This window comes from Bombina bombina, chromosome 1 (assembly GCF_027579735.1).
Source record: "Bombina bombina isolate aBomBom1 chromosome 1, aBomBom1.pri, whole genome shotgun sequence".
In the NCBI taxonomy this organism is placed as follows: Eukaryota; Metazoa; Chordata; class Amphibia; order Anura; family Bombinatoridae; genus Bombina; species Bombina bombina.
Genome location: NC_069499.1, coordinates 1,047,407,070 through 1,047,423,838, shown reverse-complemented (window position 1 = coordinate 1,047,423,838; position 16,769 = coordinate 1,047,407,070). Strand labels below are relative to the sequence as shown.

At 38.8% G+C, this 16,769-nt stretch overlaps 1 protein-coding gene across 1 annotated transcript in view; it reads left to right on the top strand.

Moving 5' to 3' along the window:
• Window positions 1–16,769, top strand: part of SLC12A5 (solute carrier family 12 member 5) — a 417,734-nt gene that overhangs the window by 241,878 nt on the left and 159,087 nt on the right. The window contains exons 10-12 of the mRNA XM_053721935.1: window positions 7,364–7,462; window positions 7,665–7,722; window positions 16,295–16,469. Of these exons, the coding sequence (XP_053577910.1) occupies window positions 7,364–7,462; window positions 7,665–7,722; window positions 16,295–16,469 (332 nt within the window). The remainder of the gene's footprint in view (window positions 1–7,363; window positions 7,463–7,664; window positions 7,723–16,294; window positions 16,470–16,769) is intronic.

Genomic DNA, 16,769 nt, shown 5'->3' with positions numbered 1-16,769 from the left:
TGTGAAAAAGAACAGAAAGAGCAGAGATTTGACCTTTCAAGGAACTTGCGGACAAACCCTTATCTAAACCATCCTGAAGAAACTGTAATATTCTCGGTATTCTAAAAGAATGCCAAGAAAAATGATGAGAAAGACACCAAGAAATATAAGTCTTCCAGACTCTATAATATATCTCTCTGGATACAGATTTACGAGCCTGTAACATAGTATTAATCACAGAGTCAGAGAAACCTCTTTGACCAAGAATCAAGCGTTCAATCTCCATACCTTTAAATTTAAGGATTTCAGATCCTGATGGAAAAAAAAAAAAAAGGACCTTGAGACAAAAGGTCTGGTCTTAACGGAAGAGTCCACGGTTGGCAAGAGGCCATCCGGACAAGATCCGCATACCAAAACCTGTGAGGCCATGCCGGAGCTACCAGCAGAACAAACGAGCATTCCTTCAGAATCTTGGAGATTACTCTTGGAAGAAGAACTAGAGGCGGAAAGATATAGGCAGGATGATACTTCCAAGGAAGTGATAATGCATCCACTGCCTCCGCCTGAGGATCCCGGGATCTGGACAGATACCTGGGAAGTTTCTTGTTTAGATGAGAAGCCATCAGATCTATTTCTGGAAGTTCCCACATTTGAACAATCTGAAGAAATACCTCTGGGTGAAGAGACCATTCGCCCGGATGCAACGTTTGGCGACTGAGATAATCCGCTTTCCAATTGTCCATACCTGGGATATGAACCGCAGAGATTAGACAGGAGCTGGATTCCGCCCAAACCAAAATTCGAGATACTTCTTTCATAGCCAGAGGACTGTGAGTCCCTCCTTGATTATTGATGTATGCCACAGTTGTGACATTGTCTATCTGAAAACAAATGAACAACTCTCTCTTCAGAAGAGGCCAAGACTGAAGAGCTCTGAAAATTGCACGGAGTTCCAAAATATTGATCGGAAATCTCACCTCCTGAGATTCCCAAACCCCTTGTGCCGTCAGATACCCCCACACAGCTCCCCAACCTGTAAGACTTGCATCTGTTGAGATTATAGTCCAGGTCGGAAGAACAAAGAAGCCCCCTGAACTAAACGATGGTGATCTGTCCACCATGTCAGAGAGTGTCGTAAAATCGGTTTAAAGATATTAATTGAGATATCTTTGAGTAATCCCTGCACCATTGGTTCAGCATACAGAGCTGAAGAGGTCGCATGTGAAAACGAGCAAAGGAGATCGCATCTGATGCGGCAGTCCTAAGACCCAACATTTCCATGCATAAGGCTACCAAAGGGAATGATTGTGACTGAAGGTTTTGACAAGCTGATATCAATGTTAAACTTCTCTTGTCTGACAAGGACAGAGTCATAGACACTGAATTTATCTAGAAACCTAAAAAGGTTACCCTTGTCTGAGGAATCAATGAACTGATTGGTAAATTGATCCTCCAACCATGAACTTGAAGAAACAACACAAGTCGATTCGTATGAGATTCTTCGAAAATGAGAAGACTGAGCAAGTACCAAGATATCGTCCAAATAAGGAAATACCAAAACCCTATTCTCTGATTACAGAAAGAAGGGCACCGAGAACCTTTGAAAAAAATTCTTGGAACTGAGGCTAGGCCAAACGGTAGAGCCACAAAACTGGTAATGCTTGTCTAAAAAGAGAATCTCAGACACTAGAAGTGATCTGGATGAATCGGAATATGCAGATACACATCCTGTAAATCTATTGTAGACATATAATGCCCTTGCTAAACAAAAGGCAGGATAGTCCTACAGTAACCATCTTGAATGTTGGTATCCTAACATAACGATTCAATAATGATAGATCCGGAACTGGTCTGAAGGAATTGACCTTCTTTGGTACAATGAAGAGATAAAATAAAACCACAGCCCCTGTTCCAGAACTGGAACTGGCATAAATACTCCAGCCAACTCTAGATCTGAAACACATTTCAGAAATGCTGAGCCTTTGCTGTGTTAACTGGGACACGGGAAAGAAAAGAATCTCTTAGCAGGAGGCCTTAACTTGAAGCCAATTCTGTACCTTTCTGAAACAATGTTTCTGAAACCAGAGATTAAGAACGGAATTGATCCAAATTTCTTTGAAGAAAACGTAATCTGCCCCATACCAGCTGAGCTGGAATAAGGGCCGCACCTTCATAGGTACTTAGGAGCTGGCTATAGGTTTCTATAAGGCTTGGATATATTCCAAACTGGAAATAGTTTCCAAACTGATACCGCTCCTGAGGATGAAGGATCAGGCTTTTGTTCCTTGTAGTGAGGAAAGGAACGAAAATGATTATTTACCCTGGAAAGAAAGGGAAAGCAAAGTTGACTTAGAAGACATGTCAGCATTCCAAGTTTAATCCATAAAGCTTTTCTAGCTAAAATAGCTAGAGACATATACCTGACATCAACTCTAATGATATCAAAAGATGGTATCACCAATAAAATTATTAGCATGTTATAGAATAATAATAATGCTATAAAATTATGATCTGTTACTTGTTGCGCTAAAGCTTCTAACCAAAAAGTTGAAGCTGCAGCAACATCCGCTAAAAATATAGCAGGTCTAAGAAGATTACCTGAACATAAGTAAGCTTTTCTTAGAAAGGATTCAATTTTCCTATCTAAAGGATCCTTAAATGAAGTACTATCTGCCGTAGGAATAGTAGTACATTAGCAGGAGTAGAGACAGCCCCATAACCTTAGGGATTTTTGTCCCAAAAAACTCTAATCTGTCAGATGGCACAGGATATAATTTGCTTAAACGTCTAGAAGGAGTAAATAAATTACCCAAATTATTCCATTCCCTGGAAATTACTTCAGAAATAGCATCAGGGAGATAAAACACTTCTGGAATAACTACAGGAGATTTAAAAACCTTATTTAAACGTTTACATTTAGTATCAAGAGGACCAGAATCCTCTATTTCTAATGCAAATAACACTTCTTTAAGTAAAGAACGAATAAATTCCATCTTGAACAAATACAAAGATTTATCAGCATCAACCTCTGAGACAGAAACCTCTGAACCAGAAGAACCATTATCAGTATCAGAATGATGATGTTCATTTAAAAATTCATCTGAAAAAAGAGAAGTTTTAAAAGACTTTTATGTATACTAGAAGGAGAAATAACAGACATAGCCTTCTTAATGGATTTAAAAAAATAAAATCTCTTATGTTATCAGGAACACTCTGAAAATTAGATGTTGACGGAACAGCAACAGGTAATGTAACAGTACTAAAGGAAATTTTATCTGCATTAATAAGTTTGACATGACATGCAATACAAATAACAGCTGGAGAAACAAATACCAAAAGTTTATAGCAGATACACTTAGCTTGGTAGCTCCAGCACTGTGCAGTGATTTTCCTGAAGTATCTTCTGACTCAGTTGCAACGTGGAACATCTTGCAATATGTAAAAGAAAAAAAAAAACAACATATAAAGCAAAATTGATCAAATTCCTTAAATGACAGTTTCAGGAATGGGAAAAAAATGCCAGTGAACAAGCTTCTAGCAACCAGAAGCAATAAATAATGAGACTTAAATAATGTGGAGACAAAAATGACGCCCATATTTTTTAGCGCCAAAAAAGACGCCCACATTATTTGGCGCCTAAATGCTTTTGGCGCCAAAAATGACGCCACATCCGGAACGCCGACATTTTTGACGCAAAAAAACGTCAAAAAATGACGCAACTTCCGGCGACACGTATGACGCCGGAGACAGAAAAAAAATTTTGCGCCAAAAAAGTCTGCGCCAAGAATGACGCAATAAAATGAAGCATTTTCTGCCCCCGCGAGCCTAACAGCCCACAGGGAAAAAGTCAAATTTTTAAGGTAAGAAAAAATGATTGAAACAAATGCATTTATCCCAAATATGAAACTGACTGTCTGAAAAATAAGGAATGTTGAACATTCTGAGTCAAGGCAAATAAATGTTTGAATACATATATTTAGAACTTTATAAATAAAGTGCCCAACCATAGCTTAGAGTGTCACAGAAAATAAGATTTACTTACCCCAGGACACTCATCTACATGTTTGTAGAAAGCCAAACCAGTACTGAAACGAGAATCAGCAGAGGTAATGGTATATATAAGAGTATATCGTCGATCTGAAAAGGGAGGTAAGAGATGAATCTCTACGACCGATAACAGAGAACCTATGAAATAGACCCCGTAGAAGGAGATCACTGCATTCAAATAGGCAATACTCTCCTCACATCCCTCTGACATTCACTGCACGCTGAGAGGAAAACCGGGCTCCAACTTGCTGCGGAGCGCATATCAACGTAGAATCTAGCACAAACTTACTTCACCACCTCCATCGGAGGCAAAGTTTGTAAAACTGAATTGTGGGTGTGGTGAGGGGTGTATTTATAGGCATTTTAAGGTTTGGGAAACTTTGCCCCTCCTGGTAGGAATGTATATCCCATACGTCACTAGCTCATGGATCTTGCTAATTACATGAAAGAAATAAAAAGTACAAACCCCCCCCACTAAATTACAGAAAATAAAAATAATAAATAATTACAAGAATTTTAAACTAATTGCACCTAATCTAAGCCCCCTAATAAAATAAAAAAGCCCCCCAAAATAATAAAAAGCCCTACCCTATACTAAATTACAAATATCCCTTAAAAGGGCTTTTTGCAGGGCATTGCCCCAATGTAATCAGCTCTTTTACCTGTAAAAAAAGAAATACAACCCCCCAATATTAAAACCCACCACCCCCCAATATTAAAACCCACCCAATTCCCCTTAATAAAACCTAACACTAACCCCTTGAAGATCACCCTACCTTGAGCCGTCTTCACCCAGCCGGGCGAAGTCTTCATTCAACTGGGCAGAAGAGGTCCTCCAGATGGGCAGAAGTCTTCATCCATGCGGCATCTTCTATCTTCATCCATCCGACGAGGAGCAGCTCCATCTTGAAGACATCCGACGCAGAGCATCCATCCAGACCGATGACTACCCGACGAATGACTGGTCCTTTAAATGACGTCATCCAAGATGGCGTCCCTTGAATTCCGATTTATCATATGTCTGTCGGACCTGATCCGACAGTGCTGATCAGGTCCGACAGACATCTCTGAATGCGGAGAGCAATATTCTCTTCGTATTCAGTATTGCACCAGCAGCTCTGTGCACTGTGAGCTGCTGGTGCAACGCCGCCCCTGCAGACTTGCGGCAGCAGGGGGGTGTCAATCAACCCGATCATACTTGATTGGGTTGAATTCTGGCGATTCCTGTCCGCCTCATCAGAGCAGGTGGACAGGGTTATGGAGCAGCAGTCTTTAGACCGCTGCTTCATAACTGGTGTTCCTGGCGAGCCTGCAGGCTCGCCAGAAACACGGGGCATCAAGCTCCATACGGAGCTTGATAGATAGGCCCCTTTGCCTCATCCTAGGGGTAAGAGAAGAGTAATTCCCAGGAGTAATAAATCATGGACTCTCACCACCTGTTTGAACTCTCCACAGCTTTGGTATTGGTTCCCAGGAGTAATGGATTGTGGACTCTTACCACATTTATGAATGAAAAAATAATTTATGCTTAACTAATAAATTAATTTATTTCATGGTGGTTAAAGTCCACAAGACCACACCCTGCTTTTTGGTTATGTTTCTTTATGTTATGGCACATCTTTTTTCCCTGCTCCTATATGTTTTGCTCTTTATTTATCATTCTACCTTTTTTGCTTGGCTATACTTCAGACATTGGCCTCTAGTTATTAAGGTCTGTCGGACCTGATCCGACAGTGCGAATCAGGTCCGACAGACCTCGCTGAATACGGCGAGCAATACGCTCGCCATATTCAGCATTGCACCAGCAGCTCACAAGAGCTGCTGGTGCAACGCCGCCCCCTGCAGACTTGCGGCCAATAGGCCGCCAGCAGGGGGTGTCAATCAACCCGATCGTACTCGATCGGGTTGATTTCCGGAGATGTCTGTCCGCCTGCTCATAGCAGGCGGACAGGTTATGGAGCAGCGGTCTTTGTGACCGCTGCTTCATAACTGCTGTTTCTGGCGAACCTGCAGGCTCGCCAGAAACACGGGGCATCAAGCTCCATTCAGAACTTGATACATATGCCCCTAAGAGGCCTATTTAACAACGGTCTGTCGGTCCTGATCCGACAGTGGGGATCAGGTCCGACAGACCTCGCTGAATGCGAAGAGCAATACACTTTCCGTATTCAGCATTGCACCTGCCTCTTTTGTGAGCTGCTGGTGCAACGCCGCTCCCTGCAGATTTGCGGCCAATCAGGGGGGTATCAATTAACCCGATCGTACTCGATCGGGTTGAATTGTGGCGATGTCTGTCCGCCTCCTCAGAGCAGGCGGACAGGTTATGGAGCAGCGGTCCATAACTTGTGTTTCTGGCGAGTCTGAAGACTCGCCAGAAACACGGGCGTCAAGCTCCATATGGAGCTTGCTAGATATGCCCCTAACTTCCATAGAGGTGGGAGGGCTTATACAGAGTTCTTGGGGGTTGGGAATCTTTGCCTCTTACTAGTGGCAGGAAAGGTAATGCCTAGGCGTAATGGATTGTGGACTCTTGTCACCCACAAAGAAATTAATTTATCAGGTAAGCACAAGTTATGTTTTTTAAACAATAAAAAAGTCAAGTAGATTGTCCCTTTAAGGAAAGAGAAGAGGGCAGGGCTACCCCGATATCTTTAACTGTACGTGTGCAAACACAAGTTCCTGCTCAGTTCCTGCTCAAATCCTATTTTTATGTGTATTTGTTTTTTGATTGGTTAGTAATGGTCCTTTTGTTGTAATGGGACAGGAAAATCAGTGAAAAGAAAAAAAACATAAACATTAAACAGTATAACCATATCACAAAATAAAGTTTCATTATTTATTTGAAAACTCTTCTCAGATATTAAGGTACAATATCATACAAGAACAACATAATCCTTCATTGTTTTGAAAGAGGAGACTATTATTTAGGCACATCTGTGGTATCCTGGTCTTCTGTTTTGTATAAACAGGCTTCATGCAAGAAGAAAACTGCCTCATATGTTTCTTTCTGCAAAGCTGTGTAGACAGTAAGAAAGCCACCATTGTATTTAGACACCATTGGTGGGAAGTTTTAGAATTTTGGCAAATGGCTTGAGCACAGCTCTGCATGTGTTTTGACTACTACCAAAGTATTTCACTACTCTGGTGAATTGATAATGACTAATTTTCTGCTTTTTTGTGGTTTCAATGAATCTGTGAATACATTTAATAATTATAGATTATGTACAGCTTTTAATTTTATTTTCATTACTTTTAGTTTTATTGTGACCACTGATTTTTATGTATTATGGTTCATTCAGTTGCTTCAGTATGTAATTCTCTCCCTTTTCCTACTTAGGCATTATGGCTGGCTCTAACAGGTCTGGGGATCTCCGAGATGCTCAGAAGTCCATCCCCATTGGCACCATAATGGCCATAGCCACAACATCCTTTGTTTGTATCCTTTAAAATGTTTTTGCATTGTAATTTGTTTGTACTCTATATAGTCTCTCAAACTTACAGACTTTATTTTAAAATGGCCCTAAACTCAACCACATTATTTAATTAACTGTTTGTTCAGTGATCATGTGTATATACAATTCTATTGTAAAGTATGTCTATTGTGTATGCTAATGATATTCTCCTTTACAACTGCTCAGATATTACTACTGTTATTCTTTTTGGAGCTTGTATTGAAGGCGTGGTCCTGCGTGACAAGTAAGTATCCATTTCAATCTCACAGTAGCCTCATTTTGTAGTGCTTAAATGTGAATTCATGGGGGCCGAATTATCAAGCTCCGAATGGAGCTTGATGCCCCTGTTTCCGCACGAGCCTTCAGGCTTGCCGGAAACAGCAGTTATGAAGCAGCGTTTTAAAGACCGCTGCTCCATAACTTGTCCCTCTGCTCTGAGGCTGCGGACATCAATCCGCCCGATCCTATACGATCGGGCTGATTGACACCCCTGCTAGTGGCCGATTGGGCGGCATTGCAGTGAAGGATGGAGTGGGAGGGGGGAATCCAATGTTGGGCAAGGGATCTGGGGGCGGGAGAGGGATTAGGTTATTGAGGGGGGGGGCAGCTACACTACAGAAAATTGTGGATTTTTATTTTTTTTATTTGAAAAAAGCATATTTTCTAACAAACTGGGTACGGGCAGCAATATGGCTGCAACTAGGTAGTAGGGGGAGGGTTAGAGAGCTGTTTGGGGGGCAATTAGGGATGTTGGGGGCTAAGGGGGATCCAACACTGCAGAATAACTATATATATATATATATATATATATATATATATATATATATAGCCTTTTATTTTAGTACTGGCAGACTTTCTGCCAGTACTTAAGATGGAGGTGACAATTGTAAGGTGGGGGGCAGTAGAAAATTGTTTGAGGGGGGTCAGGGAGGGATCAGGGGGTGGGATATGTCAGATGGGAGGCTGATCTCTACATTAAAGCTAAAATGAACCCCTTAACTGCTGGGCATAATACAAGTGTAGTGCGCAGCAGCATTTAGCAGTCTTGAAACTACCAAAAAGCAATGCCAAAGCTATATATGTCGGCTATTTATGGACAAAGGGGATCCCAGAGAAGCATTTACAACCATGTGTGCCATAATTGCATCAGATGTTTGTAAATAATTTTAGTGAGAAACCTAAAGTTAGTGAAAAAGTGAACTTTTTTTTTATTTGATCGCATTTGGCGGGGAAATGGTGGCATGAAATATACCAAAATGGGCCTAGATCAATACTTTGGGTTGTCTACTACACTACACTAAAGCTAAAATTAACCCTACAAGCTCCCTAATTAACCCCTTCACTGCTGGGCATAATACACGTTTGGTGGCCGCAGCATTTAGCGGCCTTCTAATTACCAAAAAGCAATGCCAAAGCCATATATGTCTGCTATTTATGAACAGAGAGGCATAATAGCACAAGCTGTTTGTAAATAATTTCAGTGAGAAACCTAAAAAAGTTTGTGAAAAAGTAAACTATTTTTTTTATTTGATTGCATTTGGTGGTGAAATTTTGGCAATAAATATACCAAAATGGGCCTAGATCAATACTTTGGGTTGTCTGCTAAAAATATATATATACATGTGAAGGGTGATTCAGGGATTCCTGACAGATATCAGTGTTAAAATGTAACATGCAAATGCTACTTGGATTTATTGCCCTATAACTTGCAAAAAAAAGCAAAGAACACGTAAACATTGGGTATTTCTAAACACAGGACAAAATTTAGAAACTATTTAGCATGGGTGTTTTTTGGTGGTTGTAGAGGTGTAACAGATTTTGGGGGTCAAAGTTAGAAAAAGTGTTTTTTTTTCCATTTTTCCTCATATTTTATAATTTTTTATAGTAAATTATAAGATATGATGAAAATAATGGTCGCTTTAGAAAATCCATTTAATGGCGAGAAAAACTGTATATAATATGTGTGGGTACAGTAAATGAGTAAGAGGAAAATTACAGCTAAACACAAACACTGCATAAATGTAAAAATAGCCCTGGTCCTAAATGGTCAACAAATGGAAAAGTGCTCTGGTCACTAAGGGGTTAATAAATTGGCCCTATGGTCTTAAAATACAAACATTAGGTGACTTCTGAATATGTTGTTATCATTTGGGAACAAACATAAAGTAGATTCTACCATATATATATATATATATATATATATATATTTATATATATACTGTATATGTGTGTGTATATATATATATATGTATTGTGTGTGGGTGTGTATATATATATATATATATATATATTTATATGTATACTGGATGTGTGTAAGTATATATATATATATATATATATATATATACAGTATATACACATATATATATATATATATATATATACACTGTATATGTTTTTGTGTATATGTATATAACATAATTTATGATTACCTGATAAATGTATTTCTTTCATATGGTAAGCGTCCATAATTTATTACTCCTAAGAATTACCACTAGGAGGCAAAGATTCCCAAACCCCAAGGGGCCTATCTATCAAGCTCCGAAAGGAGCTTGAGGCCCCGTGTTTCTGGCGAGCCTGCAGGCTCGCCAGAAACAGCAGTTATGTAGCAGCGGTCTAAAGACCGCTGCTCCATAACCCTGTCCGCCTGCTGTGATGAGGCGGACAGGAATCACCGGAATTCAACCCGATCGAGTATGATCGGGTTGATTGACACCTCCCTGCTGGCGGACTTAGCTGCTGGTGCAATGCTAAGTACGGAGAGCGTATTGCTCTCTGCATTCAGCGAGGTCTTGCGGACCTGATCCGCGCTATCGAATCAGGTCGCAAGACCTATGATAAATAGACCTCCAAGAGTTCAAGTAAAAAGTGGTAGGAAAGAGAAAAGAGCAAACAAATATAGGATCTGGGAAAAAGATGTTCAATAAAAGAAAAAAAGATCACAAAAAAATATAACACCAAAAGATATAACAGGGTGGGGTCTTGTGGACTCTCATCACCATGAAACAAATTAATTTATCAGGTAAGCATAAATTATTTTTTCTTTCATAAAGGTGGTAAGAGTCCACAATCCATTACTCCTGGGATGCAATACCAAAGCTGGGGAGAGTCCATGAGTAATGAAAAAAGTAGGGCAGGATAAAAAACATATTTTTTCTATAAGGAAACTATATCCACAACCCTCCAAATAAAGAAGAGATTCTATTATAAAAACAACACATACATTAACCAACATGCAAAATAATGCTAAACCCATTGCCTGAAGAACTTTCTGCCAAAGGCTGCCACCGAAGAAGCAAAACATGAAAAAAAAAGAAAGAAAAAGATACAAAAAAGACCAAGAGGCTGCTAGCCAAAATAGGTCAACAGAAGTCTCATTTCAGAAAGCATAAGAATAGGAAACTATCCCACATCCAAACATGTCAATTAAAACCAAGAGAAAGCACTTGCCCTCTGACCCTGAATAGAATCAGGAATGTTAACAAACCAAGTTTGTCTTAAAATGTCAGTAGCCTCAACATAAAATTACAAGGCTCTGACAATAGCCAAAATGAGAATTTTGAATTTAAAGAATTTTAAAGATAGAACATAATGAAGGAACAACAAATTCCCAAAACTACCTTATACTAAAAAAAGAAAAAGATAAGGAGATAGCAGATAGCTCAGAAACTCTGAAACATATGAGATGGCCAAAAGGAACAAAAATGTCCAAAAAAGAAAGCTTAAAAACTACTCTATGCATAGACACAAACGGAGGAGCCTACAAAACATCAACACCAATCCCAGACCTCAAGGTGGAGAGATTGGTATAACAAGCTGAGTATGGGCCAAAAACCTCAATAAAAAAAAACATGATAATCAGAAAGATAAACAATCTTCCTAATGGGAAAAAAACTGTCCTTTCAATAGCTTAGGAGATAAGACCTTATCCAATCCAACCTGCACAAAGAAATTCTGAAAGAATAGCAGGAGAAGCCATATTCCAAAAAAATTAAAGGACCACTAACTACAGTAGAATTACATAATTAACAAGTGCATAATAAAAAGAAAATGCAACAACACTCTGAATTTCAAATTAGCAATAGATTTTTTTCTGAACAATTTTATTTCCCCCCCCCCCCCCCATTTGCCGGCCCCTTGTATCATGTGAAAGACATCAGCCAATCACAGACTAGTATACATATACCCTGTGAACTTGTGCACATGCTCAGTAGGAGCAGTAGGAAAGGCTCTTAAAACTGCATGCTTTATCTGAATCATGAAAGTTTAAATTTTACTTTAGTGTCCCTTTTAGAAATAAAAGGGTCCAACAGACCCAATGAAGAAAGATTCCGTGAAACAAGCTTCTGAACCAGAAGCAGAGTCCCAACCATAACCTCAAACATCACAATGCTAAAAAAATCAATCACTCAAATCCCATGCTATCCGGCTGAACAATTTGAGATCTGGAAGGAAAAAATAGTCCTAAAAGAAAAGATCAAGAAACTATTAAAGCATCAACAAACTCTGCCTGAGGATCCCCTGACCTCACAAGGTACTTTGGAAGTTTAGCCAAAAGGTGTAGCTATGGGAGACCCCAAAAAACTATTATCTGATTGAAAACAATATCGTGGGGGAGAGACCATACATCTGTACGCAGAAACTGACAACTAAGAAAAAACAGATAACAACTTGATTTTGCCTACAAGAGAAAGCCAAACACTTCCCTCATGGCTAGGGAACTGCAAGTTCCCTCTGATTATTTATATAAGCCATTACAAAACAAAAACTGATAGAAATAGGAAATAGAGAATAAAGGTCAACTCTAAAGAGCCCTGAAAAAAAAAGTACAGAGTTCAAGAATATTTACTGGAAACCTTGCCTCCTGAGGGGCCCAAATCCCTTGTACTCTCAGAGACTCACAGACAGTGAGACTCCTAGACAACCCCCATCTAAAGAAAACATAAAAAAGAATGAGAAGCAAAAGAAAATATCTGCAAAGTGATTCAGTCATTGATTCAACCAATCCAATCCAGAGAAAGCTGAGAAAGATCCAGCCATGCATCACAGGCAAAGTAAACAAAACTGAAAAAGAAAATGAACCAACTAGAAAAAGCATTAGATGCTACAATAAAAAATCCAAAAACCCCAAACAAGCAACAACGAGGGAAAAAGAAGAAACTGAAGAATTAAGCAAGCTAAAACTAACTTCAGCCTCCTATATTAAGACAGAGAAAATCTCATGGATATTGAATCCAAATGATACCCCAGAAAGAAACCTTTGTCTGAAGAATTAAGGAAGACCTTGGAAATAAGATTTTCCAACAAAACCGTTGAAGAAACAACAATAGACTGCTGAAGAAAGAATCTGTTAAAAGAAAAGAACCAGACAAAGAAAAACTGCAACTGAGTTCTGTAATAGACAAAGGGCATCCAGAATCTAGAAAAAAAATCTAGGAACTGAAGCAAGACCAAATGATAGAGCAATAAACTGCAAACGTGTGTGCAAAAAAGATCTCAGAAACTGATAATGTTCCTAGTAAAATGGAACATACAAATAAATATCCCATATTCCAACAATGGAACTGGAATAACCACAAGCAAAATTAGAAATAGTGGAGGATGACCGGCCATTACGGCCCAATCCAAATAGAACTTGGCATCTAAACAAAGCCAGATAAAACTAGTTTCTTAGAGAAAAAAAACAGGTTATAGGTCCTAAAGGAACTAAAAATAATTAGAAGCTTAGATATACCCCTGGACTAGTGTCCTGAAACCTCCAGAAACAGAGACAGTAACAGAATCCAAAAATTTCTTTCCCAGAAATTAAAAAGATAAAAGTCTATATTAAAATCACCAAAATAGCAGACCAGCCATAAAATCCTGAAAAGGGCCTGCCAAGGACATATTTCTGGCAAAATTATAAATAATGAAGGAAACAGCAACACAAATAAAAAGATTAGCACAAAAAGAAATCCCAAAAAGTTCAGAAAATCTTAGTAGTGGAGTCAACAAAAAAACAGCTCAGAAAGTCTATAAAACTAAAACAGCAAAACATCAGCAACAAGACTAGCTGATCAAAAATAGTGGTATGTATAATGCTCACATACTCTAGAGTTTCACATCAAGCTCTAGATATAACCGCTCTGGGGAGACTCCTAACAGAGACAAAGAAGTGGAACTCTGCCGTTTGGGCAGAGACTTACCATCTGAAACCACAAACAGCCACTCGAGACTTTGTTTTGCTTTTTGCTACATATTGTCTGTGATAGCGGGGGTTCTTGCTGCGGTCAAGTGCTCATGTAAGCCTGGTGATTTGCACTTTTTTTACAATAAATATTTTAAGTATCCAGCAGAGTTCCACTTCTTTGTCTCTGTAAGGAGTCTCCCCAGAATGGTTATATCTAGAGCTTGATGTGAAGCTCTAGAGTATGTGAGTATTAAACATACCACTATTTTACATCTAAAAACATCACAGTATTTCACTATTGCAGTGTCTGTTCTTTTTGCGGTACCATCCTGGGAATTTTCCTACAATCCTTCCATTTGGAACTGATTCAAACGGACTTTCAATATATCCTTCATGCACTATATATATATATATATATATATATATATATTCATACACATGTATATGTATGTATATATCGATTATAGCCCTTTCCATTCACATACCTAGTCATATACCATATACCTTTAACCCCTAACTTTTTATATATATATTTGTGTGAATACTTTTTATTAGATAGGGTATATATGAGTGTAACTGTTAATTTGAATGTATTTATGTGATTGTTGCAACTTTTTTTTAGCCCTAAATCTTTACACAAGGTCTTCAGTCACATTAAAGCAAAGAGCGCAAACATAGCTTGTGGTAACACAATCACACTTACTTTCTACTTGTAATATGCAAATTAACATGGGCGAGATATTTTAATAACTTTAGCACGTCACTTGTAATCACGACCAATGTTTAGAGCTAGTAGCTTCATGTATATCGCATTGTGCATTAAACTATGTGGTACATCTCTCTGGTATGTTTATGTAATGATATAATGCAGGTGTGGACCAAGACTAGCCAGGGCCCATGGGCAAAAATCAGAGTAGGGCCCCCACCCCTCCCCCTATGACCACCCCACCTCCTATGCCTCTCCCTCAACCCACCGCCTGCATGCCTGCCTTGCCCCCACCAGGCCCCTTACCTCCAGAGTCAGGGCCTCCAACATCAAGGGCTAGGGCCCCCACAACTGCAGGCCCCCCCACCTCCAGGGCCAGAACCCACACTACAGGGCCACCAGAACAGACCTCCTTTCATGTCCCAGGGCACCCACAACAGGAACAAGGCTGTGTTAGCTCCTTATCATCTGCTGACCACCCCAGCTAACAAGCACTAGCACAGCTGTCAGTGAGCGAAAAGGTATTTATTGCGGCTGTTTGTGAGCATCAGGTTTTTTTCCCGTATTACAAGATGAAAGTAAATACTATCGCTTAAGCGCAATTGTTGAAAGTTAATACGCGTCAGGTTAGCGCAACCTCAGAGCTCTGGTTAACTGTTTTGCAAAACAAAAAAGTCTCACAAAACACATTAAAAATAGATTACAAACACATACACTTATAATAAAACCATCTAAAAAAATATTGTACCAAAAAGATTTAAGGGCTCAAAGATATGAGGTCTTAGGCAAAGGGGACAAAGGGCTTTAACATTAAAATACATACGTATACATCTCTACAGATGTGTATATATATATATATATATATATATATATATATGTACATATGTATCTAAATGTGTATATATGTATTTACAGACATATACACACATATAAACACATACATACATATGTACAGATATATAGACATATATAAGTGCATTTGAGCCTTTTGCAATTAAGTACATGAAAACATGCTAAAGCATATTTAGCAATATTCCTATTTAATAAAGGTTTTAACTATGTATTTACTGTAAATATTTTACATTAAGAATGCTTTGCACATAGCAGAATATGTTCTATGTATTTATAAATAGATATTCCTATATATATCTGTATATATATTTACCTATATAAACATCTATATATAGGTATAGATATATACGGTATATTTTACCAAAATACCATATATATAAATAGAACATATTCTGTTATGTGAAGAACATTGTAATTTGAAATATTCATATTTTCATGTCGGGTTAGCACACATGAGAATATCGGATCGGGTTTGCGTGTGAGTAGGGTGTTAGTTTTCCCCCCACTTTTTTTGCTCCATTGACTTCTATAGGGGAATACGTTATTGCGCGTGTGATATGTTTGGCTTTTTACACCCGTTGGGTTAGCTGGAGCAAAAACAGTTTACTTTCAACTTGTAATACGAGCACAACCAGACGTGCGCAAAAAGCTTACTTCTACTGCAGTTAACGCTTGAGTGGGGACGTTAAATGGCTCTTCATTTGTAATCTGGCCCTGTGACTGTTAGTATAAGCAGCACACAGGAGCCCCCCTTAGAGCCTGCTTATGTGCTGAGTCCTCAGTCCAGGTCCTATTGCTCGACTGCTCAGTCCATCCCTGGTATAATGATAAGTATTTCCCAATGTCTATCTTTGGAAAATGTACCTTTTTTTTTCCATTGGAGAGGTGGATAGAGATGGTCGTAAACACTTTGGGCCTCCTCTGTACTTTCACTATGAATTAATGTCATTGTGTGCCCCTACACTACCCAGTGTTACTGAATGTGACAGCATTTTACAAATAAATGCTAAAAATAATAACTTCTGTTATAATGTCTTCCTGAAAGATGATAACATATTGCTGTTCATATTACTATGCTTTGCCTCACAGGTTCGGCGAAGCTGTGAATGGAAATTTGGTAGTGGGCACATTAGCCTGGCCATCCCCCTGGGTGATTGTGATTGGCTCCTTCTTCTCTACATGCGGGGCTGGTTTGCAAAGTCTGACAGGAGCCCCACGTCTGCTGCAGGCCATATCACGGGATGGAATTGTACCTTTCCTTAGAGTGAGTCACAAATATTCATAATACAATATAAACATATAACATAAAAATTATTTTGTGTTTAATGGATATGGAAGTCAATGTCAAACTTTCATAGTTCAGATAAAACAATTTTCAAATATTTTTCAATTACTTTCTGCTATCAGACTTACTTCTTTCTCATTGAAACTTAGCTCTTTTCCTTGACGGCGTACAGAAGTGCACATTTCTTGAGCCACTTTATGGCAACATACCTCAGTATTCTGTCATGGATAAGATGAAGGTTCAGCAAAGGATACCAAGAAAAATGCATTAATTAAACAA